This window comes from Acomys minous (assembly GCF_964271855.1).
Source record: "Acomys minous genome assembly, chromosome: 11".
Taxonomy (NCBI): Eukaryota; Metazoa; Chordata; class Mammalia; order Rodentia; family Muridae; genus Acomys; species Acomys minous.
In genome coordinates this window covers 48,003,964-48,029,526 of record NC_140492.1, presented here as the reverse complement: position 1 = coordinate 48,029,526, position 25,563 = coordinate 48,003,964, and the positions used below count along the sequence as shown (strand labels likewise).

The window sequence follows — 25,563 nt, the reverse complement described above, 5'->3', positions numbered from 1 at the left end:
GGTTAACTACATTTCAGATTTGAGCTGCGTCAACAAAAAACGGCAAACGTCAGCTCTGTCCATTTCTTCTTTGGGAAGTGACCTTGAAGGCTTCAATGCCAGTGTTTGAAAATCACATAGCTTACTTCTTCTCTTCCAGGATTGCACCTCTATACTCCTGTAATTTCTGTGTTCACTACACACGCTTCAATAAAGTCCTTCCCTGCTGAAAACCATGCTGCATTTTGAGGACAGGTTTTGTCCTAGTGAGCTGCCTTTATGGAAAATACCTGCAAGTCTACAGACGGGCAGGTGCAGTACTGCTTCTTGCCAGCAGATGGTGCACTCATCCCAAAGAGTGAAACTGAAGGTGATTTCCCCAGGCTACTAAGATCCTCTGAGTAGGATCTTTGAGTAGAGGGAGCCTGGCATAACTTTTAATAAGGCTAAACGTGTCAGGCTGCATTTCAACTCTTCATTTTCCTGAAATATAGAACGAACACTCAAAATGTGTGAACACTTGCATTAAAAAGTTCAGTTTCCAATTAAATTCAGTTCCTCACATAAAGGTTTCTAATTTACACACACGCACGCACGCACGCACACATGCACGCACGCACGCACACACACACCCCTACTATGGATGATCTTTTGGTGGAATAACACTAAATAGTGCTGGTTTGAAATCAGTCCACTCCTCCAGCAGTGGTTAACTTTAGGAAGTAGGGAAGGGAAGCTATTGGGGACATGTGTTTAGCATAGTACTAAACTAAAGGGTGCTTTGGGGGCAATATTTGGTCTTTAGCGCATACACCTACATATGAAGAATTAACTTCATTCCTTCAATATGACAGATGCTCACCTCCAGTCCAGTAAGAGAACTTCCGGTCTGTGAGTTCCTTCTTGGAATAAACAGTTACTAGTGTCATTTTACACAAATCCAAACACGATGTTCATTGCTTAAAAAAGACAAAAATATGAAAAAAACATCTGCTACTGTTTCCAGACTCTATCACTTGGTGGATTAGAAGTCGTCATGAGCCGCTCTTCTGTCCTGCTGCTAACAGAGCGGACTGCCAGTGTCTGAAGAGAACGCTGACTCACACATGACTAAGTTGAAGACTAAACATTTATTTAGAAGTTACAGTGTTTGTTTTTACAGAGATATGCTGCCACAGATTATTGACTCTGGAAGGTTGTTAATGCTTAGAATGCTGTACACATCTGGGTCATTGCTCATGGCATCTTGGAAATGTGTCCTGTGCCACCAAATCCCAGTGGCTTTCCAGGTGGCTGCGTGGGCAGCAGCAGCACCGCCTTTGCTTTCGCCTTTGTGCTTCTTGCGAACCATGTGCTTAGGGTCCCTCCAGTGGCCACCTGAGCGTCTCCTGCAGCCCCAGGCAGCCCCAGGCAGCCGCAGGCTCTGTGGGGGGCGACCTGAAGCCTGCCAGTCAGTGCTGCTTGTTCCTACCAGACTCCAGTTACCTTGCTGTTTGTTTTCCTCTTTTGTGCCATAAAAGGGAGGATTCCATATCTCTCCGGAATCGTAGAAATACATATACATTTATTTACAAGTGCATAAATATATAAATATGGCTATAATAGAAAAATAAATACCAATTTTCTCTGTTTCTTAAAAAACAAACAAACAAACAAATATATAGTCTTTCTGGGATATTGGCTTCGGCCTAAATTGTGGGAGGTGGTGTCTCAAAGGACACGTGAACTGATGAGCTAGGAGAGAGATGCACCCCAAGTTCCTGTCCCGTGTAGGTCCCTGGAGAGTGCTGGGGACACCAGTCTCCTCTACCCACTTGGCAGGGGTCAGAACTTTCTACTTCTTCTACTGGTACGAGGCCTAAACAGCACCGGGGCCCTGAAGGGGGAAAAATAGATGACATTAAAATCTACACTTGTCAGTCTTGAGCAGATTTCTACCTGTGGCTGGTCACAGTGGCTCTGGGAGGGAGGGTCCCTTACTAACCACCTATACGGGGACAAGAGACCTTAGACTCGAAAGCACCCATCTTGTGTGGCCATCTGCTGTACACACAAACCGCGAAGGGAGGCCCAGCTCTCTCTAGAGCCAAGCTACGTTCTATCTCCCGATCTATTTCCCTTGTCCAACCAAATGTTGTTTTCATGATGATTGGCCTGGCTCTGGGAGCTGATGGTCTTTTAGAATTTAATATCCTAGAGACAGAGTCCAAGATCATCACGGAAGGGGCGTGCATACCCTGGGAGCTAAGAAACATCAGCTAATCCTCTGAAGTAACCAAGTGCCCCAACTAAATCCTGGTCAATTCCCTTGAAGTAGGTACTGGGGGAGCTACGGGCAGGGGTGGCCCTGGGAGCACACAGCTACAACGACCTGTGTGTGAGCAGGGCTCCCTGACGCCTGATGAGAATCACTCCCTCATTAAGACATGACTCAGCAGAGCAAGACCTCAGACAGGCAGGGAGAATCCGCGAATGGCCCTGGATCTGAAATGCAGAGACCAAACAGGCTTCTCGCTTTGGAATCGAGAACACCTTTCTTCCCAGCCTTTGAGGACTAGTGACAGTGTTGGTGGAGTCAGGCTGGCCTGGTAATGCCCCCTCCAGGCCTTTAGTAGCGAAGGACAGTGGCCATCCACCCTTTATGCCCCTTGCCCTCCTCTCTCCTTGAAGCCATGGCTGGGTTATGGGTAACCTCCCCCCGACCCCCATCAGTTTCTCCTTGCTGCCCCTGGCTGACCTGAGTGATATGGAGGGTCCCAGGGGGTTTCCAGCCCAGGACCCTCAGGTGCCCTCCTCGCTGCTGTCTGACACATGGTGACAGGTTGCTTCTGCAGGCGACAGCAATCTTCAGGATGAAGCAGCTGGCGACTTGAGTCATCGGGCAGTGTGTATAAGAAAGAGCCTTCTTCCGCCGAGCCAGGCTTGGGACCTCTGCATGGTACAAGACCGGGTGGGGTGGGTTAGGCAGGGCAGAATGGGCCTCGACGCTCATGCCCTGACATCTTTCCTAGCATCTCAGGGCATCATCAGGGCAGGGAAGGGCTGAGAGCTCACACTGTTCCTCTGTGAACATCAGGAGCTGCCACACTGAATTCAGCCAGTGTTCACTTAGTTTGATTGCCGGAGGTGGCAAAGTAGCTGTTTAGGGGCCTGAGGGCAAAGATGGTTCTACCTCAAGGGTTTTGGTAAGACAGTGAGCAACAGATGCTGAGAAAACACTGAAGCCTCCGAGTAGGAAAAGAATCACAGCTGTGTGCACCGCACCTCCCCCATGGGATAGGACGGTCCCGGGGAGCACAAATGCCAAACTCAGGGATCCCTGCACCAAGTGCTCCCCAGCCCTGGGTGACAGACTTTGGACATGAGGAGCTAAAGGGAACCAGAGGTTTGGAGACCTGGGAAATGAAAGCAGGAATGGGAGGGGCCTCATTACCTGGCAACCTGCTGGCTCTGGGGGTCATATCCATTGCTAACAATGGTCTGCCTCAGTAGGCTGTGGGTGTCTTCCTGCTGCTTGAAGGAGAGAAGAATAAAAGGTCATGACAGGGGTCCAGGGAACTTTCCAGAGCTCACCATTGAGCAGGGCGAGCTGTGGCTGACTGTAGAGAGCCTAGCCCAGCAACCCTGGATAGACAGAGTACCCAAGAGATAGGCCGTTGTCCCTCCATATGTGCACCTGGGACCCACACTCGGGAATCCATTACCTGTGCAAGCTCCCCTGGGCAATGCTGCTGAGGCTTCCTGCCCGGGCACCCCACTGCAGCAGCAGGGCAGCCTCTGCTTCTGTGCAATCGGCTGACACAGGCACGTCCATTGATGCTACCGAGGTAGGGCTGCCCGTTGGCTTGGTGGCCCGGAAGTCCTCCCAGTGGCACCATCGTGTACTGGCAGGAGGAAGACAGGAGGGCACTTCGAGGGAAAACCAGATCTGTCGTGTGTTCTGGAAGAACAGAAGGCAGAGATGTTCTTAGCCCCCTGCAGCTGGAAAAAAAGGCCCACACTCATAGTGTCAGATAGAGACTGTCCAGGAGCCTGAAAATCCTTTTTACTCTAAGTCTTCCCATCATCCATTTCTTCTTTAAAGTGAGAAGGATAGAAAGGCAGCGGGGCAATGGCTTGGGGACTGATGATGGGTGAAAGGTGCCACTGTTCAGTCAAGGAAGTCAGCTGTGGGCATTGCTATTTGAATCAGAAATTAGTGGGCAACTCAGGTTAGCCCAGTACGAAAGGAAGGCTCAAGGCGGCCCTCACTGGACAGTAAAGCCAAAAATGCGACCAGGCAGGGGGGCAAGTTGACCTGTTAGAGAAACAGCTTCTGCTATGAGGAAAAGATGGAGCAGATAATCACCAAGCACCAGAGGTATGAAAGGACACTTGTTCTTGATAGAGGTGCGGGAGCTGAGAGGGAAGGGTCCAGCCTTCTGATAGTCACTGTTTCTGTGGGGCCTCTGGGGTCACGTGGTAGCTTGAACTGCCAGGAAGGTGGACCTGGACCGTCTGGCCCTGCCTGGCACTGGTTGGTGGACTGAGAGACCGTTTCTCTGCCCAACTTTCTTTCCTTCCGTGCTGGGGTGTGATACTCACTCTGCTTGGACCAGGCCCTCCATAGGCAGAAGGGGATGAAGGTGACGATGATGAGAACGATGGAGCCCAGAACGACCCCCACAATCAGATACGGCAGGTCGCTGGCCCGTGCCACCATGGCTCCAGTGCCCACCGGCCACTCCATGGTTTCCACGGGTGGAGGCTGCGGGGGCACCATAGTTAAGGGTGGGGGTCGACCGGGCTGACCAGAAATTTTCCGAGCTACAATTTGAAGACAAAACTCTCATCAGTATCTGTTTCTCTATCATTTTCTTTATGACAAACTGAAAAAAAACAAAGCACCCCAGTTCTCATGGATACAGGAAACAGGACGAAGCTCCCAAGACGGGGCTCTCCATAGCCCTCACTTGAATCACGTCCGTAAGTTGTCATGACCCTGGGACCTAACGTGCAATGTGTTGTTGAGGCAGCCCCAAGCATATTTCAAAATACATGTTTGTGAGCCATGCACCGGTTCAGAGAGGACATAGGTCATCGTGTTTTCTGAAGGGACAGTGAAAATGTGTGCGAGCAAGTGAGAGAACTGCGGTGGAGTTCCCACAGCTTGGCTACTCCTGAGTAGATAAGGACTGTAAAGCCTTAGGTATTAGCCTGAATGTACAGCCTTAGGTATTAGCTTGGGTTGCAGAGACGGGGCATTTGAGGACTCTGAGACAGAGGTAACCGGTAAATGCAAATCAAAGGTGGTCCGTTGAACTCCATTCTCCTCATGGGGTTTTGTGACGGCAGGCGAACCTGCATGAACTCCGCCACATCCTTCTCTCTCTCTCTCAGCCTCCCGACCTGTCGCCACTCATCTTTCTCCTGCTTCCTCGGATCCTGGGAGATGGCCCCAGTTCCTCTCAGTCTGTGTAATCTCTCCTCCTCCCATGATCCCTCCTGTGTCCTAAGGACTCCAGAGGCAGGAGGCCCGCTGCTTTTGTCACACACTTCCAGCATCCCCAAAGAATCGGCTGCTCAGAAACCCCCGGTCCTCCTCTCCTCCCATTCCCTCCTCAAAAGCCACAGAGGCGACAACTATTCTCACCTTTGTTTCAAAGCCCCAGTTTTCTGCCCTCAGCCCACCCATGACCCTTATTAGAAAGAAACCAGCAAGGGTCCTTGTCCACCTCACAGTCCCTGCTAAGTGTGCTAGCTCCTCCTCCCGCACCCTTCAGTGACCCACTGCTGCAAGTGTCTCTGGCCTCTCCCGCAAGCTGGCCTGTCTCCTTGTCCTCCCACATGGAGCCACTTTTTAGGCTTGGCATGTCCCCTAGGGGACTGCTCCCCTTTATTCCAACTCAAAGAGTTAGTTCGAAGACCCGAAGGCTCTGTTGCTTTTCCTGGGCTGTGTGCACGTGTCCCTCCCTTCAATGAATACACAGAGGCCATGTGTATACAGGAGGTGCTTAGTGGGCAATTGTGCAGTGAGTGAGCCAATGGAGGGTGGGACAGAGAGCACAGTTGCCTCAGCCACGGGGGAGTATTGTTTTCTCTGGCTCCTTTGTGATCACGTCCTTGGTAATATACTGCTTTAATCTCATTTTGAGTATTTAAAAACAGGACACAATGATCTGAGTGATGTGCATATATTAACAAGTACGTGTGTGTGTGTGTGTGTGTGTGTGTGTGTGTGTGTGTGTGTGTGTGTGTGTTTAATATGTTTCAGTGTAGAGAACAAACCTGGGCTTGTAGCTGTGTGAAGTAGGCTTTAGCACATCCCGGCTATATAACTTTGGCCAAGATGTAGATATAATAAGTTTTCTGAGGCTCAGGTTTCCTTCCCATCTCACCAGGGTGCAGTTAAATTAAATAAACCAACCAATATAAATACCAAATGCCAGGAAATAGAGTGTGTATAGAACATTTCCATTTTAAGATGGGCTCTATTCCTAGGAGTTCATGGGTCAGTTAAATCTCAAGTCCTTGAAGCCATCATGACGGCAATCTACTCGCATTAACCCAAAGCTCAGGCGATTAAGAAAGATGGCAGCTGATGAGGCCTGGGATACGTGGAAAATCAGGGTCTTCTTGGAAGGGGACACCAGTGTGGTTGGAAGCAAGAATCTGATCCACTTCGTGGGAATTCCCAAGATGGGAGAGGACCCTGAGAGAGTCACCTTTGGTCTCGCAGATCATGACATTGCTGAATTCGCTCTCTCCGCCTTCATTGAAGCATTGCATCTTAATGTCATAGGAGGTCTCTGGCTGCAGGTGGCTGATGGAGTGCCAGTACCTGTCCCCTGGAAAGGAGAGGGAGAGTCACCATGGTGATGCATATGTTCTCTGCTTGGCCTTGATCCCACAGTCAGACAAAGCTGTTCGTCTAAGCTAGTGCCACTGAGTGACACAGGAGACACACATGAGAGAATTGTCTGCACGATCACCTGTGCTCCTGTCGTGCCGTGGTCATTAAGAAAGCAGCACACTGAGCCTTTTAACTGGATAGCTCCATGCATGCCATAAATGCCTCAGTGACATTGAACATAGATCTAGATTTTAATGGATGATAAGGTTTTGCCAAGACCCCCTTGCCAGCGAGGGAAACATTGTCAACATCTTCTCACCTTCCACCATGTCCTTCTTGTAATCACTGTCATTGTCACTGTCTGTGGGCCGGTAGTAGATGTAGAAGCCATGGATTGGGGTGTTGTTGTTACTGGCTGGGATATACTACATGGAATAGAGGACAGACATGTTCACAACGCATCAGAGACAGCATCAAAGCAAAACCACCAGGCTGTGGGATCGTCTCCCTAGTCCAGAACTTCATGGGGGCCCCAGCAAACATCCCTGAACGAGCCCCTTGGGCTCTCTGACATAGCCTCAGAGATCAGGCATTGTTATATTTTGCTGATGAGCCCTGGAGCTTTTAGAAGCAAAGACCAAATTGTACTTCTTCAACGACTTTGATCCCTTCTGAGCCTCCCTGAAAGCACAAAGGGACGCTGAGCAAGTGTCAGAGGAGTAAGGAGGCAGGAAGGAGGGTGGCAGGCCATCAGAAAGTGGGGACCAGTTTAAAAGAAACAGCGAGCAGCAGCCTCAGCTACCATCACCCTCCCAGCTCCCCCAAGGGGGTTTTCAGGTGTACTAAGTGGGGAACACAACTCTCAAGCAGGCAGGAGGAGGAGGAGCATTCCCACACTGTTGGTGGCGAGGCCACTTACCATCCACTTGAGCATAATGGTGGTCTCATTGACTGCGTCGGTGAAGGTGATGTAAGGGCCTGCCACGGGCCTCTCATACACACGGCCACTGTAGCCTGACACCACATAGGGCCGGGAGGGAGCGCTGGGCTCACTCTCCCCTAGCATGTTCAAAGCACGGACTCGGAACTTGTAAGAAATACCTGTTGAGACAGAGCCTTCCTGAGCTGGGGAATACAGTTGATTTCCCTACTGCCCTTCAAGGCTTAGCTCAGAAAAATGTGGTCAGCTCTTTCTCAAAGATGTCCACACAGGACCCATATGGACATCCATCCTCCTCAAGCTACACAGGAAGTGGTTCTGGACTCCTTTTCTGGAGAGAGGAAGGAGGAGGGGCCGTGGGGCTGAGGCAGAGCCACAAATTCCATACTCATGAGTACTACGTGGGGGATGAAGGGAGGACTGAATTCACTGTTCCTCCCCTTCCACGTGGTCCCAGGGCAGAAAGGACCAGGAAGAAGATCAGCTTCCTACCTTTCTCCAGGCCTGTGATCTCCACAGAGAGCCTCGAGGGAGGGATGGCACTAGTGGCCAGGATCCAATCGCCCACTTTTTTAAGCTTCTTGTACTCCACACGGAAAGACTGAATCGGGAAGCCGCCATTCCCACGGGGAATCCATGTTACGTACACTGAGGTCTCAGAAGCCATGGAGATGGTGGGTCTGTCTGGAGCTTCTGGGGCTGGGGTGACCACGCACAGAGGAAAGCGGTAGATAAATGGAGACACCATGAGATGAAGCTCTGGACCAACTAGGCCCAGCCTGACCCTGACAGACCCCGTTCCTTCCCATGGCCCTCTGGCCTCTATTGTTTGTATGGATGGAAGAAGCCCCGGAGCTAAAACTTCTTCATCTACTCATCTGCAAAAACAGAGGGTAGAGAATTGTTACCCTGTGGGCCTATAGACTCAGTAATTCCAGTGTTTTCTCCAAAAGACTCCAATCTGTATTTTTTTTTCCATTGTGGTTCACTAAAGAGATGCTAAAAATATGTCACTGAGACTCCTGGACTACGGAACCCTAACCTCATTCAACCTGCAGGAACAAGCCTCTCGTGACAGTCTGTCCTGATTGCTCATTGCCTGCCCCTCACTGCTGCTGGGCTTACGGGAGAGGCGGCCATGGTCAGGCTGGCTGCTGCTCTGGAGACTGGCCCCAGGGTCATCTCTCTGGATCTGCTGCTCCTTGCTGGCCATGATCTCGGGTTTGGGCCGCCGTCCTGGGTGAGAAGGGATTGAGAACAGCGAGTGAGAGAGTGTATGAGCCTCCCCTTATATGAATCCCTTTATGACTAAGAATCTGCAGTGACACAAATAAGATTTCAGGGTACTGAAAGTGTGGTATCATTCCCAGCTTTGGCCAGCTCTACTACGGAGTTGTTAGGGATGAAGGATGCCAGAGAGGCTCATCAGCCTCAAGATGCAAAGTAGCACTTTAGCCCAAGCACAAAAGTCCTCAGATGCAGCCATGGGAGAAGGACAGTGTTGAGTGAATAGCTGAGCAAAGCGAACAGGACTTTGCACCTGGGCTTGCTATAACTTGCTCGGGCACGAGGTTTGACTTTACCTGTTCGGAAGGTGACCATGGCCGTCTGGCCCTCGCCAGCACAGTTGTAGGCTGCCATCTCCACTTCATACAAGCTTCCAGGATCAAGCCTGGTAAGGGTGAGGCGCTGCTGGCTGGCTGGAATGCCAGAAATGGTCCAGTCATCGGAGGAGTTTGTGACCTGCTGAAGATATCACTGGGGTAAGGACCAGCCTCTTCTCTAGTGTCCAGAAGGCTTTCCGGCTAAACCCAAGATGGCAGGAAGAGGGAAAGGACCAGGGGCCACGCTGAGGGCAGGTGAGGCTAGAGCTGCCTGGTCCTCTTGGTCTCTCAGCTAATGATCCCATCAAGGGAATTCTGCAGGGATGGCTAAAAAGCCAGACTGATAATGTTGGTAACTCCCCCAGAGGCCACGCCCTCATCTCCTGCAACCTGCCCGTCTAATGATCTCTCTGTAATGATTAAAAATGAGATGCCAGGCGATAGATTTGACATGGAGAAGTATATTATAGGAGTATGGGAGGGCAGGGAAGGGAGCAGACCGGAAGCAGTATGCTAACACTCTCTGTTTGCATATGGAGCGAAACACAGCCCTTCAGTCCACAATCTAATGAGAGGCAGTGATGGGAACCATGACAAAGCTGGAGCAATGGAAAGAGCATCTCAGAGTGCTCACTGCGAGTGCACTGCCTCATTCCATCCCACACCGCAAGCAAAGAGCCTGAGCTCAGAGAGCTGAAGAGTTTGTCCATGGCTGCAGAGCTAGTGAGCACAGAAACGCTCACCTGAGACCAAGAAGCATGCTCAGAATGCTCCCTGTTCTAGAAAGAGGAGCTGGGAGTAGAAAACCCAGAGTTCAAGTTCTGACCTCACAACCCTGAGCAAACTCCCTCACCGAGGAACCCTAAGGTGAGGCAAACACAATGTCCTGGGTTATTCTGAAGTCAAATTAGATGATTTGGCACAGATGAGATTGCCAACAAAAAACACCTGGCCTGTCTCCTAACCCTCTCTGTACCCTTCACCCTCTGAGATGTCTCACTTTAAAATCCCTTCTCTGTTCTCTGTCCTTATTATTAGATCTTAAAAATAGGGTGCATGTTAAGGATTATAAATGAATTTGTAGTGGTTAGCTCTCAAAAATAACTTTATGGGAGGGCTCTGGGCACCCAGAGGAAATGGTGAGAGATCATCTCCTCTGACCTGCCATCTTCTAAGAAGGACTTAGCGGCTAGCTCTGTGCATCTCAGAAAGCCCTCCAGAAGGGAGAGCCGGGGTTTGACGAAGAAAGCGAACAGCTGCTTGGGAAAGCTCTTATCCCTAAGCAAAGTAGTCCAGAGAAGAACAAAACCTCCCATTCACGGCAAGGGACGGTCTGGGCTCATTAATGTCGGGCTTTCAGGACCCGTTCCAAGGGGAAAGGTTTCCACAAACTGAGAATCCCCAGTGATGCTGCAAACCCAAACCCAGTAGCCTGCGTCTGCAGTGGGCAAGATGAAACTTGCACTGTGCATGTGAAATCAGCCTGACCAACTCCCAATGTCCTGCAAAAGACAGGGCATGAAAAACAACAACAACAACAACAAAAACAAATACAAAACCAACTAGCCAGCCAACCAACGAACAATCAAAAGCTCCACAATCCAATGCTGACTTCTGATTCCGCTAGTTCCACGAGCAAGAACGGCTTTCAAGACACGCTCTCCGCCTCAGCAACGTCTCCCTAAAAGCACCAACTGTTCCACAGGGTAAGGCTTAATGGAAGCCAGACTCAGCAGAGGCCCTGTCCTGACTGTCCTTTCCCTGTACCCCCTCCTCCCTCTGCCCTCCCAGCATCGGCCTCACACTTCCACTGGGACCCAGAAATGAAAATAAGAAATGCAAGGGTAATTAGTCACTGTCACACACTCTGGGAGGGTGAACAGCAGCATCAGCCTGGCATTTCCGGATTAACTCCCAGTGAGATCTTTGCCCGCCCTGCCTGTTGTGGAGGTAGCTTCAGGGCCACCCGTTGGCCTGAAAAATATTATTCTTATTCTCGCACTGATTTCTGTCTCCTGGGTACTATATTTGGCCTTCCCTGACTGTTGTCCACGACTCACAAGGAGTTGTCTAGATATACAGGAAAACAAGGGTGGGGATCATCCCTGCCTTGGAACAGAGGCTAAACAAGGCTGTTTCTTTTCACAAAACCCTTCACCACACCTTTTGCTGTTCCTGGGGATGGGGGGCGGTGCCTATGGGAAACTACGTGGGGTACAGGGTGTTGCTCGCCTTAGGTACCTTACTGACAAAAAAAAGGGGGGGGCAGGGAGACTATGAGAAGCCAGTAGTGTTTGCAGCAGAGACCTGGCTTGACCAGAGCCAGAACATTCCACCTTGTGAGTGTAGTCTTGTTTTCTTGTTTGCTTTTGGAGCAGGAAAAAGTGGGTAAATATTTTCAGTTCCATTTCATATTTCCATATTTTCTACCAAGAGCACAAAGCGTTTTTTTTTATAAGAAAAAAAAAGTCTAAATGCATACAAACTCAACATTTAGAGAAGGTTGCTGGTTATTTTTAAAAATTCAATCTACTTAAAACCAGTACTTTCCTACCCTCTGATGGCCTTAGAGAGAAACAACACAAACTTGTGGTGAACAGAAGTGTTTTGTGAGGAACATCTTCCTTGTACAGCTTCGAAGGAGAGTGGCAGCCTGAAGGCTTTGGTCTACCTCACCCAAGGGTGCCCAGGACCATGGGATTGGCAAAGCCCTGTCTCTGCATCCTATCCCAGATCTAAAAGGCTCTCTCTCTCGCAGCTCCTGTAGTAGCCCTGGACGGATTCCCTTTGTTGAGGGGAAATAGCTACCGTCTCAACAACCTGATGTACCAGGCGCTTTAGTGCCTGCTGGTTAAACAGAAGCTACCACAATATGTGAGAATTGGAGGGCATTTTACAGCCCATGGGGAGAACACTTGTTCCCTATGTTGGTTTTCCTGGCTAGAGGGACCTGTTTTCCCTGCTAAAGTTCCCCCAGGTATGTTTTTAAAAGGGCTTGCTTCGGTTGAAAAACAAATACAAACAGCATCGCTAAAATGTGATGGGGGAAAGTGGGGAGGATGGTGATGGTGACACAGGTGGGTGATGGTGACGCAGGAACATCCAGGTAAAAGGACACAAAGGTTATACCCAGGGGCCTATGCAGAGCTTCTGCCTGGGGCCTCTGAGAGATCACCTAGCCCGGGTCACCGCTAGCTTCCCAGGAGGTGGTAGGGATGGGCTTTGGAGGAGACGGAAGGGAAGGACACAGTTGTGGTCCAGGAGACCGAGACACTCACTTCAGCTTCACTAAGGAGGAGAAGCTTGCAGGGAGGGGATAGCGCAGTACCAGGGTCGTACCTTACGATGCTTGACCACGTAGTAGAGGACGGGTGGCCGGCTGCTGCCCTCATGGCGAGGCCGCCACACCAGCTCATATGAGTCAGTCTTGGAGGTCCGGGGCGAGCTCAGAATGATGGGCGCCTCTGCAGGGCCTGCCTGCTCCTCCCCCAGGCACTTCAGGGAAGTGGGCTGTACTGGTGTCGGAGGCTTGGCGAGTCCTGGTTGTTCCCGCAGCATCTGGTCAGGTCTGCTGGGTCTGAAGGGTGGCATGGGAGGTGTGGCAGCCATCGGCTTGGTGTCCCTTCCAGGTCTCAGGGTCGTGTCTGAGGACCAAGCAGGAGAAAGGGAAGGGGGAAGGTGTTAGTGGCCCTGATCACCTGCCAGGGAGAAAACAGAGTACGATCAGAGAAGACCTGAGACCCCCCCCCCCACAAGCCTGCTCTGTGACACACAACTACGCTCTGCAGAAGAGAAGGCTGGTGTCCTTGTCCTGCCAGAAGGAAAAGGAGATCTGTCTACTTGGACCAGGCCTCTTCCACAGTTGGAGGCAGAAGACAAGCCTCGTCTATGAGCCTGCTGCCTGTATTTCCTGGATGCATATGTGACTGATGCTAAGGCTTATATTTAAACTTTTATTGCATTGTATTTTGTGTGTGTGTGTGTGTGTGTGTGTGTGTGTGTCTGTCTGTCTCATGGCCGAAGGTAGTCCATGTGGGTCCTGGGACTTGAACTTAGGTCTTCAGGCTTTGCAGGAAGTGCCTTTACCTGCTGAACCATCTCACTGGGACTGATGAGATGGTTTAAATGTCAATTGTCCCCTACAGCCTCATGTGTTAAATGATTGGTCCTCGGCTGATAGCACAGTTCTGGGGGGAGGTGGGGGTCTCTCTCACTGGAGGAAGTAGGCTACGGAGGCAAATTTCTGAAGGTCATCCTTTCTCCCAGTCAGAGAAACTGACATGAGGTTCTATCTCACTCTGGGTCCAGACTCAGTGGAGCTAAGAGCTCTGCATTAAAACCTCCGAAACCATGAGCCGAAGCAAGATTTCTTCCTCTAAGTTGTTTTTGCCTTTGAAGTTACTTTGTCATAGTGCTGGAAAAGGGTGATGAACACAGCACATCGGCACCAGAGGCGTGAGATGGATGCTGTCGCTAAACCTGCCACACGGTTCTTGTGCCTTTGGTGCTGACTTATAGGGGCCGTTTGTAGAATGGACACGAGTGCTGAGGAGGCTCTAGGGTGCTGTGGGCAGCAGCTGATGGGGTTTGGGTGGAGCTTAGAGGAGCAGGACGCTGATGCGGATGAAAGGGAGGCTGTAATTGGGGCTTAAGCTAGAACAGGAACTCTGCTAGGAGTTGGGCTGGAAGCCATTACGTGTGACATTGTGGCTAGCAACGTGTTTGTGGAAAGCTGTATTTACAAGGAAGTCCAGCATCCAGGCCATGGCATGATCCTCGCTAGCTGGTTTGACAAGGCCTATAGCGGGGGTTGGGAACAAGAAGGAATGTGAAACTAATCCGAAAACTGCCCACTTGGCCAGGGAGGGTGTGAAAGTCATCAGAGCCGTTAAGAGGAAGACGCGTGCTTTGGTTCAAGATGGTACGAAATGCGCTTTGAGGACATGACAGGAATCGGTCGGATCCAACTCACGGCAGCCTTACAGGCATAACGGTTTTAAATCCTTGGAAAGACTTCGCTTTGAGAAGAGAACTCTTGGACAACCTGTTCTCACAGGGTCTCCTAGGGAAGTGTGTCCCCTCTGTGTAGCCATTCGGGCATTCATAGACCGTTGTGTTGTAGGTGTGATCCAGACAGGATAAGCTTGGGCAAAAGAGTGTCAACTGAAATGACTCAAGCTAAAGAAGAAGAAAGGCCTTGCTTTTCCTTGTTTTAAAACGCTGGTTGTTAAGTCTGATTCTACATAATCACGAAAGGCCATGGACTTGGAAAATGGATTTTTTTAAAAAAAGTTTATTATTATGTGTACAGTGCTCTGCCTGCATGTACACCCGCAGGCCAGAAGAGGGCACCATATCACATTGTGGATGGTTGTTAGCCACAATGTGGTTGCTGGGAATTGAACTCAGGGCTTCTGGAAGAGCAGTCAGTGCTCTTAACCTCTGAGCCATCTCTCCAGCCCCCAAGGATTCATTTTTTTAAAAAACCCAAACAAATAGATCATATTCATTAATGAAAACTTGCACAGCCAATTTATTAATAAGTTATTAATAATAATTGTAATTTTGAACTTACAACTAAAAGTCACCGAATTTTATTTTTATTTGAGAAAAGGACTGTCTGTCAGCTCAGGTGGAACTGCTGATGTCTGGGCTCCTTGTACTCACCTGGCCGTGTAGTTATCAGTTGGACCACGGCGTGGGCACTCCCAACTTCATTCTCTGCCATGCACTGGTACACGCCTTCATCCTCAGGCCCGACGCTGACCACACGCAGGGCTCTGCGTGACAGCCGGAGGCGCTGGCTGGAGGTGAGGGGCACGGCATTCCTCAGCCACAATACAGAGGGTTGAGGGTTTCCTCGGACCTCACAAGTGAGCTTTGCGCTCTGGCCCCATGGGATGACCAGCTGGGACAGCTCCACAGTGACCTCGGGGGGTTCTGTAGAGAAAACAGATCAGAATGAGGTGTGTGTGTGTGTGTGTGTGTGTGTGTGTGTGTGTGTGTGTGTGTGTTTTCCCACCTCCAGGACCAAATAGACTAGAATAAGACTCTGCCTTAGGGTGGCTTTGGCCTCCCTGGCTGTTGGGCTCTTCTTATGGGAGGAGTCAGGGTTGGGGGAATGTCTAGGTGACTAAAGGGTATATCAAGATCTATGTCCTGGGATCTAAGAATCTCTGTTTCCTCAGCGTATCTCCCCACTTGCAGCTCCATGGCCCTCGCAACAGAGCCCTCTTTGAGCTAGGTTATGCACTTCTAGAAGTTCCAGGACGGTCAGAGGGAAGACTAAGGAGAAGGAAGCCCACAAAGATGCTCACCAAACACTTGGACGTTATACAGGATGACAGCCGCACCGGGCTCCCCAACCCCGTTGTCCGCCATACAGCGGTAGGTGCCTGAGTCTTCCTCACTGGTGGTGTCAATAAGCAAGTTGCTCAGCAGGAACCGAGTCTTGTTATAGGCAGCGATGCTGGACCCATCCTTGGCCCACGTGACTCGAGGCGGCGGGATCCCACTGGCCACACACTCCAGTATGAGACTCTGGCCTTTGGTGACAATGACAGTCTGGGCTTCCAGTGGGTAGATGATGCGGGCAGCCTCAGCGGTGGACCCTGGAGAGGGGAAGAGGGACACACAGAGTTAAGATGTGGACTCCCAACAGCCTGTCTCTGATGGCCCAGTTCCAGAAGGGTTTCAGAGAGCATGGAGCTGGGGGTGAAACAACCCCTCTGAGGCTCGCAGCATAGCTAACGCAATGCCACTTGTCAGGAACAAGGTCTTCCTCCTTCAGAGAATGTAACTCAAGCCTTTGAACTACAAGTGCTTACAGAGAAATGAGGGTGCAAAGCGAGCATTGCTTGACTTCAGGTAGCGCACCCTGAGCCTGAGGAGAAGAAGCTGCTAGGCCCCACCTTGACTTCAACATCCAATCAGTATGTCCCTTAGAGGGTGAGCAATCCACTGAACTGAGCAGGAGCCACTGTTGAGAGCTATGCATCTCATATACTTCAAAGTCCCCAAACACAAATCAGTGACTCCTTCAGGTCCTCGGTGGAGAAAGCAGCCACCTCCCCAGCCCCCACCCCCTAGATAGGGCTTCTCTATGTAACACCCCTGGCTGTCCTGGACTCACTTTATACACCAGGCTGGCATTGAACTCACAGAGATCCACCTGCCTCGGCCTCCCGAGTGCTGGGGGGTAAAGGCGTACGCCACCAGGCCTGGCTGGCTTAAAGCAGCCATCTTTCTCAAAGCTGGGGACAAAGTGCACAGACCGGCTGAAGGGCAGTTACTACTCTGCAGCATGTTGCTATCCCAGGATTCCCACAGAGCCTGCCTCACGACTTCACTTCATGGGCCAGCCAGCGGCAGCTCCGGAAACACACAGTTTTGGAGACTCTCTATTTCTCGTTAGGAGGAAGAGAAAAAAAAATTGCTCCATTAGCTTTGGGAGAAAAAAAAATCCACTTCAGGTGCCCAGTGGTAGCTCATCGGGTACTTGGGGCGCAGGAGGTGAGGGCCTTCGCACATGAATAGGGGAAGGCCCTGTGGGGCCTCTGTAGATTTTTCTGCAGAGGGAGACACTGGGAGTAAGGAGCAGAAGGCAGGCCCAGAGGCCATCCACCAGGATGCTGTTAGGTCCTGCTGCAGGGCGTGGCTGGCATGGCCCGCCCACTGTCTAGGGGTGGGGCTGCCCCTCTCCCAGAGACTCACTATATAAACCAGACATTTTGGGTTCACTGGGCCCTTTTGCCCTTTAGCTCACTCTCACCCTTGTCCTACTTCCCTGCCCTCTCTCCTTCCCCTCCCCCACTCCTACCTACAGTGAGTACTCTCCCTTTCCCCGCCCCTTCCATTCCGCTTCCAATAAACCTGCATTTATATACTATAGCTTCATTGCAAGTAGCTCATTCTGTCAATCTATTTAAGCAATCAGGTGCCACTTGCACGAAGCTGTTGTGTTCCTCTCTACCACCACGCAAACTCCTCCCTCTTGTAAGTAACACAGAGGGCGGGCGCAACAGGGGAAAAGAATGAGCCGGTCGGGCAAGTAAGGCTGGGGTGCTGCCACCCCTGTGCCTCTAGGCTCACAACCCCTGAACTTGGTCTGTGTTGGCCCGGGCTACCTTTCCAGCTTTGCTGGCCCCTTATCCACGATACCCGACTGACAAGTAAGTCTGGTCCTTACGGCGCACACGGAGCCTGTCACTGGAGCCCGAAGTTTTCACTTCCTGGGTCACCGGGTTGTAGGCGGCACACTTGTACATGCCCTCATCCTCCTGGCTGGCGTTGACGATTTGGAGATTGCCCGACGGCATGATCAGGTAGTTGTCTGTGACGAGGGTAAGGGAGAAGGAAGATGAGCTGAGTCTGGGCCCAGAATCGTAAAGTCCGAAAGTGCCCTAGAGCGAAGGTGTTCCAGGGAGAATGAAACACCCTGAGATGCTGTTTTCCACATAAGAGTCAAGACCGCATGCGCAGAGTGCCAGCGTCAGGAACTAACTACAGCCTCCTGCACTGCACTGCGCTTGTCCGTGAGGATCATCTTACGCTCTCAAGGGTGCTAGGAGAGGGTAGAAAACGCGCAGGGCTTAGGGTCAACCTGGGCTTGAGCTCTGGGTCTACGAGGTCCGGTGTGATCTTGAAAAGTTAATCCGCCTCTTGGATCCACTTACGGGGGCGGGGAAGAACGTCTGCTGCTAAAACGCTATTCAGGCCGAGGCTCATGTCACACAAATGGGGAAGAGGTGGGTCTAAAGAACTGACTTTAACACTTCCTAACCATCTGAGTCCCAGCCACCACTCTGAGCCACCTCACTATTGAATTTCCACTAACAAGGAGGAATACTCTGACCCTCTGTGATGGCCGCTGAAACCCTATTTTGTCTGCTCCTGGTCCAAGGCTGTCACAAGCGGGCCTGAGGCGTTTGTACAGGTTTATCAGGCAGGAAGCAGACTGGCAACTTCTAGACAGCCCAGATTCAGGGTGGCCCCCAGTTTCCTGGCAGGCAGACTCGGTTCTGAACTCTGCCTGGTGGCCCCTCCTGGGAGTCAGAGTGTCACCAGGCTTGGTGCCTGCCTGCTGCTGGGCCACCCAGGTGTGAGCTGCTTAGGCTAGTGCCAGATGGAGTGAGTTTTGCCCAGGGCTTCTGCCAAGCCTCTGCTGGGCACGGGGATTAGAGCGCCTGTGCTCTCCTCTCTCTTCTCTGCTCTTCTGAGTGCTTGGACCAGGGTGCTTACATTTCACAAGCAGATTTCTGTCTTTTCTGAGTTTCTTCTCCCCGCCCCCCCCTACTAAGATCTCAATCATAAACACACACTCTTTCCATAAGCAGAAACGTCTATAATATGAAAGGTATGCGTTTCGAGTTACAAGGCCAGGGCATGTCAGGTTAACTCGGCCTTACGTGTAAGTGTGTTGTGAGGTGGGCTGACTTCATCTTAATAGAAGCACACCTTCCTGTTGGCACTGTGGACCAAACTGTGGCCTCCCCTAGACCAGCCATCATGTCCACTATGGTCTGAGCAGGAAGCTGTAAGAGCTGAGATTACAGCACCCAGGAAGTGGGGGCGGCCACGCACTACCACCGAAAGACTGTTTTGCCATGTTGGGGGAAGATCTCCTCCCACCAGGGAATGCTGGAGCTCTGGGAACTCTGGGCCTGCCAGGCAGTCTCCTCTACGTGCCTGGTGACAGTGACTCAGACGGGGAGCATCTGGAGCCAGCCATGTGCCTGATTAAATGCTAGCAGTTTGGTGACACCTTCCAGGGCCCCACACGATGAGTTCAAGTCCCCATGACAGGACAGAGGAACTCCATCATGGAAACTGCCCCCTCAGGATCCTTTAAAGCCAAATGTCAGAGCAGAGGACAGCTGGCTAGCCTGAGGTTGGGGCTATCAACATCAACATGACCATGTGGGGGGGGACTCGGGGTGGCAGCAACAGCTGACACACATGAAAGCCGGTCAGGAGCCAGCTCCTCTGGCCTTTGCCTTACGGTGCCTGCCCAGTCCTTACCTCTAGAGGCCTCCAGCCACTCCTGTTTGACACTGTACCGGACCTGGGCTTTTGGGTGGCTCTCAGGCAGGTGGCAGGCGATGACAGCTGTGTTCCCCTCATCCACTTCGATCACGTGCTGCACATCTAACTTAAAGTCCTGGAGGTCTGTGGAGAGAAAGGAACGGTCCTATTAGGCCTGGATGGAGGATGTCAGTGTGGTATAGCCGGGTGGGTTCATGTTGGAAGTCATAATAAATGGCTTCAGAACCCTTTCTTGGCCGTAACAGAATGTTGAGATGGTTCTTGGCCTCCGGGAGTACGTACAAGCTTATAAGGTTGGGCCGCACAGCCCTCGTCACTGCATGGATGATGGACTGCATAGCCACCTCAACCTGAGGGGTATATAAACATAACTTTGGAGAGACACAGAGAACCCTGCTAGAAGGTGACCAAAACAGTTTCTTCTGTGACACTGAGCCCTAAGAGTGGGGTGGCCCAACTCAGCTGTCCTGGATAAGGGTCATGACCAGGGCACCAGTGTCCAAGCACAGCTAGTTGTTGGGGAGTTCTGCGAATGGAGACGGAAGCAATGAGAAGAAATGCTGATGTTTCCCTGCAGTTCTGTCAAGAACAGCCTCCCGGGCTCTTCTCACACATTCACAGTGGAAAGTGACTCAGTAAGCAACAAGGATCATAGTCAAGATGCTGCCTCTTGGAGAGATAGGTGGGGCTCTGTGGATCCCTAGGTGCCGAGGGATCTCCCAGGACACCAGGACACCCCACACAACACCCCAATGTGGAATCTGAGAGGACCTGGGGGGAGGCGGTCAGGACACAGGTTTTGGCGTCCTCTGGCATTCCGTGGCCATTTTGTCTGTTTCAGCTTTGTGGGAGGACGGGATCTAAACTAGGAGTGAATGGAGACCAATCTGGAGGAAGAGCGGGATGTTTCCCCAAGCAATCCATGTGTCTTAAAAAAAAAAACAAAAACCCAAAAAACAAATCTCTTTGCATGGGCCAAGTCACTGATGCTTCTGAAAATCTGGGCCATTGCTACAACAAAACCACATTTTGAACAGGAAACCTGGGTTCCAGGATTGTGGCCGGATCTGCTTTAAGAGAAGGACTCGCAAAGACAGGGCTGAAAATATTTTGCCCAGACACTCTTTTCCATGTGATACCGGGGAAGCCATGGAGGCCCACTCTCAGGGTGCAGACTGTTCCAGACTCTGCTCAGGCTCCAAGCATTGGGCTTCCTGCAATTTCACCGCAAGACTCTACCTGCTTGCAGTGTTGTTCCCATGGGCCACTCAGAAAAGGCAAGCAAGGCAGGCAGAAATAAAGTTTCTCACAAAACATGAGAAATAACTGCCCCCAAATAAACCATAATCACCACAGGGGGGGGGTCCTGGGATTCAAGCCACTGGTAAGCACAAGGAGGAGCCTACTTGGGGGAAGTAGAGAAGAGGCCCACTGTTTTTGTTTTTGTTTTGCTTTTTTAAATGAAATGATCACTGCTGCTTTCATTTCATTGTTAAACTGTTCACTCTTTAAGGACGGGGCCACGACTTGTTCATGTATGTCCTTAGAGCTGGGCTAAGCTTGGTGAGTTAGATGCCCATTTGCATGGCCTATGAACTCAAAGTGTCTCACAAAGCTTGGTTTGTGTTGTGAGCTCAAGGACAAGGCCCTAACCCAAATGTTCCATAAACATTTAAAGTGTGATCAATGGCAATTATTTTGGAGAAAGAATGTCCGGTACTTGGGGGGGGGGGTCAGAAGAGGGCATCTGGTCCCCCTGAACTGGAGCTACAGACAACTGTGAACTGCTGTGTGTAGGTACTGAGAATCGAACCTGGGACCTCCAGAAGAGCAGCCAGTGTTATTAACCACCTAGCCATGTTAAATCCTTAGTCACATGTGAGCAAAGGGTCCTACACCTTCATTGTTGCACCGGGGCCTGCAAATTATGTAGCCCTGACCTGGCTGAGGCCCTTGGTCAGGAGGATGAATGAGTTTCACTCTGAGAGGAAGATGATCAGGCGGCGCCTGAGCACAAGTCCCAGCTGAGCACAGGTAATGCTGCTCCTGTAAAAGCATTTCACTGACAACATGTAAGGGCCCTAATCCTCCTGCAGGGTAGGGCGCCTTGTGCCTGCCAAGTCAGGAAGCTCCCCAGAAAGTGAGCTATGAGCAATTGCCTTTCAGAAGCATCTGGAACATTCCTCAGGCACTGAGAAGAAGCACTCTTTTCCACGGTCTAATAAGTCCAAAGCCACCCCACCAAGAGCTGTCCCTCCCTCCTCCTCCTCCTCCTCCTCCTTTCTTTACATCATTCCAAGGAAAAATGCCTCAAGCAACAACATACTTAAACCTAGCAGATCATGTTGCAAGAAAGATGTGAGCAACTGGCACCGGGAACTCATCTCCATCGTAATGGCCCCAGGCTCCTGCCTACTACAACCGAAGAAGGCTCATCCGGGGCAGGGCATGGAGTATGCACCAGGCACCCACCTCACCAACCCAATGCTAGAGCCCTGAGGCCTCCGTATGTCCCTCTTGGCTCTCGCTACACCCTCTGACAACTGTTAGAGTAGAAACAGAAGGCTGTGCATTCGGGGAGGCATGAAGCTGGCCACTGGTCAGCCATGCAGCCCAACTTTCCCCTTTGTTCTGATGCCAACATGTGCACAACAGCCCATGAGGGCAGGGACCTAGACACCCCATCTGGGTGCCCCACTCCTCATGGCTGACTGGCAGGCGAGGCTTCCTGGCGTCAAAACAAATAAGCGGCAGTTTGGTCTTTGCTGCTGTTCCCTCCTTGTGCCTCCTAAGCTTAAGTCTTAGCTGCCACTTCCATCACTCCCAGTTTGGCTGCTGCAGTTAAATTTGAGTCTCACCAGGGGATCAAAGGCAGAGAAATGAAGTGATGAATGATGTAAAAACCAGGGGCCCTATTCCTTGTGTTTCTGTCCAGGAGGGGGAGGCCAGAGATGGAGGAAGCTCCGTGCATCAATAGAACACATCAGCAGACAGACACACGGGCGTCCCTCCGGCCTCAAGTGAAGGGGAGCAGCCTGTTCCCAGGCAAGGCTCTGAACAGCAGTGTCCTAGCCCTGGCAACAAGCGGCAGGCCTTTGGTACAAATGGGGTTAACAGGCCTCTGTTGGCAGAAGGGAGGATCGGGTTTCAGGGGAAAGGGCTTGGTAAGACACACACCTGTCCTTGCCTGCTGCCTGTGTGCTGGAGAAATGCATTGCAGGAATGTTTTCTCAGCTTTAATCTTTTACCTTCCCTCAATATCTCCTCTCTGCACATTCTTCCGGCTACTTCATTAAATTTGTCCAGGAGTCCCACTCATTTCTGGGATCTCCAGAGGTCAAAGGCCCTGGGCTTTGGGGCCACGGCTGAGGTTACTAACATACCTTATGACCACAGTACTTTCTGAAAAAGCTCATAGTGTTCTGGGCTCTATACAGAGCCCTGCCTGGTTCCTTGCCGTGAAGAGCTCAGATTCCCAAGGGAAGCTACATATTCGGACGTGTGGATTCTTTAAGATGCCTATGAGCTGTCGTACTCTTCCTCTTTCTACTTAAAGGGAATGTCAGGCCTGAATTCTCTTGGCCATGGGAAAAACAAGAAAGGCACGTCCTCACATTTCTGCTGAGGCGCATATGTGAGAGCACATATGGCACATTTGATCTTGAGCCCATTTGAGCTTTGCCTCCCCGCCCCCCATCATTCTGCTCTTAATAAGAAACTCTTAAAAATAAATAAAACAAGCCGGGCATGGTGGTGCACGCCTGTAATCCCAGCACTCAGGAGGCAGAGGCAGGAGGATCTCTGTGAACTCGAGGCTAGCTTGGTCTACGGAGTGAGTTCCAGAACAGCCAGGGCTACAAAGAGAAACCGTCTCTCAAAAAACCCAAGATAATGATGATGATGATGATATAATAATAATAATAATAATAATAATAATAACAACAACAACAACAACAACAACAACAACAATAATAATGCTGTTGCTGCTGCTGATAATGATGATGATCAGAATGTGAATTAAATTACAACACCTGTAGGAATATTGCTTACACCCTCAGTACAAGCTGTCAAGGTTTAACTGAAGGGTTAATCCTTATTTCCAGAGACTTTACATGCCTAGTTACAGAGTGTCCATGTTCCTCACCCCACTCTCCCAGGGGTTCCTTCTCCCTGAACACCCCCACCCCCACCGCAAGCTGGTAAATCAAAGCTCTTTCTGTTCAGGCAGAAGGGACGGCGCAGCACCTTTGCTGGATGCTGTAGGAGTCACCAACACCCCCATCTCTCCGAGTGTTCTGGTCCTGCAGGCATTTATGGCACACAGTCCCGTCCCATACTCTTCCTGTGTTCTCGGAGATCAGAGGACAAGCCTGCACGTATCTGCTGAGGTTTGGATGGGATCCACCAGCTTGTGGGCACTGCATGGGGCTCGCTTGGCCACGCTGCTGGGATGTCTAGCAGCCTCGGGGCCGTGGGCAGATTTCTGGGCTTTACTATTCATTCTGCTCCCCAACTCTCGTGGCCACCAAGCCTCAACTTGTCCCTGCGGCAGTTGGTTGGGTCTACGTCTGAGGCTGCAGAGCTTGCGAAGAGCCTGTACTAATGGCACCGCTGCTCAGGGTCACACTGACCACGCGGTCTTTCTCTGCACCTTCGTCGCTTTGGAAGATGGCCACGGACAAGGTAGTAGACGTATACTCTGAGTGATTCCTCTGTCGGAATGCCTGGTTCACAGCTTCACAGAAGGACTTGGGAGTGGCAATGTGGAAGAATCCATGGCGTTGCCTTAGGAAGTGGCCTCCGGCGGCGTGGGGCTTTCCTGATGGGCACAGAGTCACGCGCCTCATTCAGTCCTTCGGGCATCTAAGATACCATAGCTTAGCTTCATCCACAAGTTATCCTTGCAGTAAAGTACTTTGCAAATGGAAAACCACAAAAGCCACCTGTTAAGGGTAGATAGGGGCTGCCACTGATGGTGCTGGTGAGCTCAGGGAGCTTGGCGCTTGGAGAGTGTCTGGGGTTACCATGGCTCAGGCAGGCCTCTCAGGTATTGAACATTTGAGGAAACGACTAAGTGCTTAGCAGTGGGTAGCCAGGGCACACAGACCACTAAAGCTAAAAGCAACTGTAACTCACAAGGCCGGCCCAAGCCAGTGTTTTCTATAGCACGCATTTGGTACAGCACTCAGCCATTGTGGTACTCAGAAATACACCAAGTACCAAAGAAAATGCAAATAAAATAAGATTTGGGGGTGGGGGTGGGGTTCTAATCTAACAGATGAGCTAGGTAAGGTCAACATGAGGCGGAACACAGTCATGCACCAGAGTGGTGTCCCCAGCCTGGTCCTCAGCCCCTCCACCAACAGCTTGAGTCAGGCTGCCTCGAGCTACATACGACTCAGGGAGGAAGCTGGAACAGCAGCTTTATGCCTCACTTGGCAGGCTAGGGTGGTGGATAAATATGTTTGCTCTCTTTGGGATTTTTCCCCCCTGCCAATCCAATTGTACAAATAATTTTGGCTGCAGACAAAACTGTTTCCTGACAGCCATGGAGACATGACATGAGATTCCTCAAACACGCTTTCTGATGAAAGCAAGGCATGCTATGCTTGCTTTTATTGAAATAAAAAACAGTTTCTGTGAGTGGGGGGCGGGGGAAGTTTTGCATCTGCCAAACAGACTAGTTGTCAAATCTTGGGGTGTTTTGTTTTGTTTTGTCTTGTCTTGTTTTCTCCCTCAGTTGAGGTGTGGTTCCCCACATTTGCAAGGTGGAAGGGCTAAGAATGGAAGAGAGACGAAAAAGGCTGGATGGCAGGAACAAAAGGCAAAAAAAACAAAACAAAAAAATCATAGTCAAGTCAAGAGAGAAAAAATTGGAGGTGAGGAGGAGAGAAGGCATAAAGAGGCAGGCGGGAGAGGGGAAGGAAAGAAAAAAAGGTATCTATTTTGCAATGTTATTAAATGATTTGCAATAAGCTGGCTTAAGGCTTTAGGAATTTTTTTTGGCTTGAACCAATTAAAAATATTTTTAAAAGACATAAGAGAACATGAAATACGATTAATCCTCAAAGGCAAGTCAGTGATGGAGCTGTGTCTCCACTGGGTCTGGCAGCCAGATGCACCCTGGGACGTCTGCAGCAGCCTTCCTCATTTATCTGGCTTCA

General features: G+C 50.8%; 1 protein-coding gene across 3 annotated transcripts in view; it reads right to left on the bottom strand.

The window, feature by feature from the left end:
- Positions 1–1,090: 1,090 nt before the first annotated feature.
- Positions 1,091–25,563, bottom strand: part of BOC (BOC cell adhesion associated, oncogene regulated) — a 75,609-nt gene continuing 51,136 nt past the window's right edge. The window contains exons 4-19 of one of the 3 annotated variants that reach the window (XM_084802069.1): positions 19,376–19,522; positions 17,544–17,687; positions 15,673–15,966; positions 15,023–15,295; positions 12,695–12,999; positions 9,335–9,497; positions 8,877–8,987; positions 8,244–8,450; positions 7,731–7,912; positions 7,131–7,236; positions 6,684–6,806; positions 4,564–4,785; positions 3,684–3,919; positions 3,413–3,492; positions 2,717–2,910; positions 1,091–1,855 (exon numbers count right to left, since the gene is read on the bottom strand). In XM_084802069.1, coding sequence (XP_084658195.1) covers positions 1,668–1,855; positions 2,717–2,910; positions 3,413–3,492; positions 3,684–3,919; positions 4,564–4,785; positions 6,684–6,806; positions 7,131–7,236; positions 7,731–7,912; positions 8,244–8,450; positions 8,877–8,987; positions 9,335–9,497; positions 12,695–12,999; positions 15,023–15,295; positions 15,673–15,966; positions 17,544–17,687; positions 19,376–19,522 — 2,975 coding nt within the window. In that variant the 3' untranslated portion in view covers positions 1,091–1,667. The remainder of the gene's footprint in view (positions 1,856–2,716; positions 2,911–3,412; positions 3,493–3,683; positions 3,920–4,563; positions 4,786–6,683; positions 6,807–7,130; positions 7,237–7,730; positions 7,913–8,243; positions 8,451–8,876; positions 8,988–9,334; positions 9,498–12,694; positions 13,000–15,022; positions 15,296–15,672; positions 15,967–17,543; positions 17,688–19,375; positions 19,523–25,563) is intronic. The other 2 variants (XM_084802071.1, XM_084802070.1) reach the window with 2 other exon arrangements.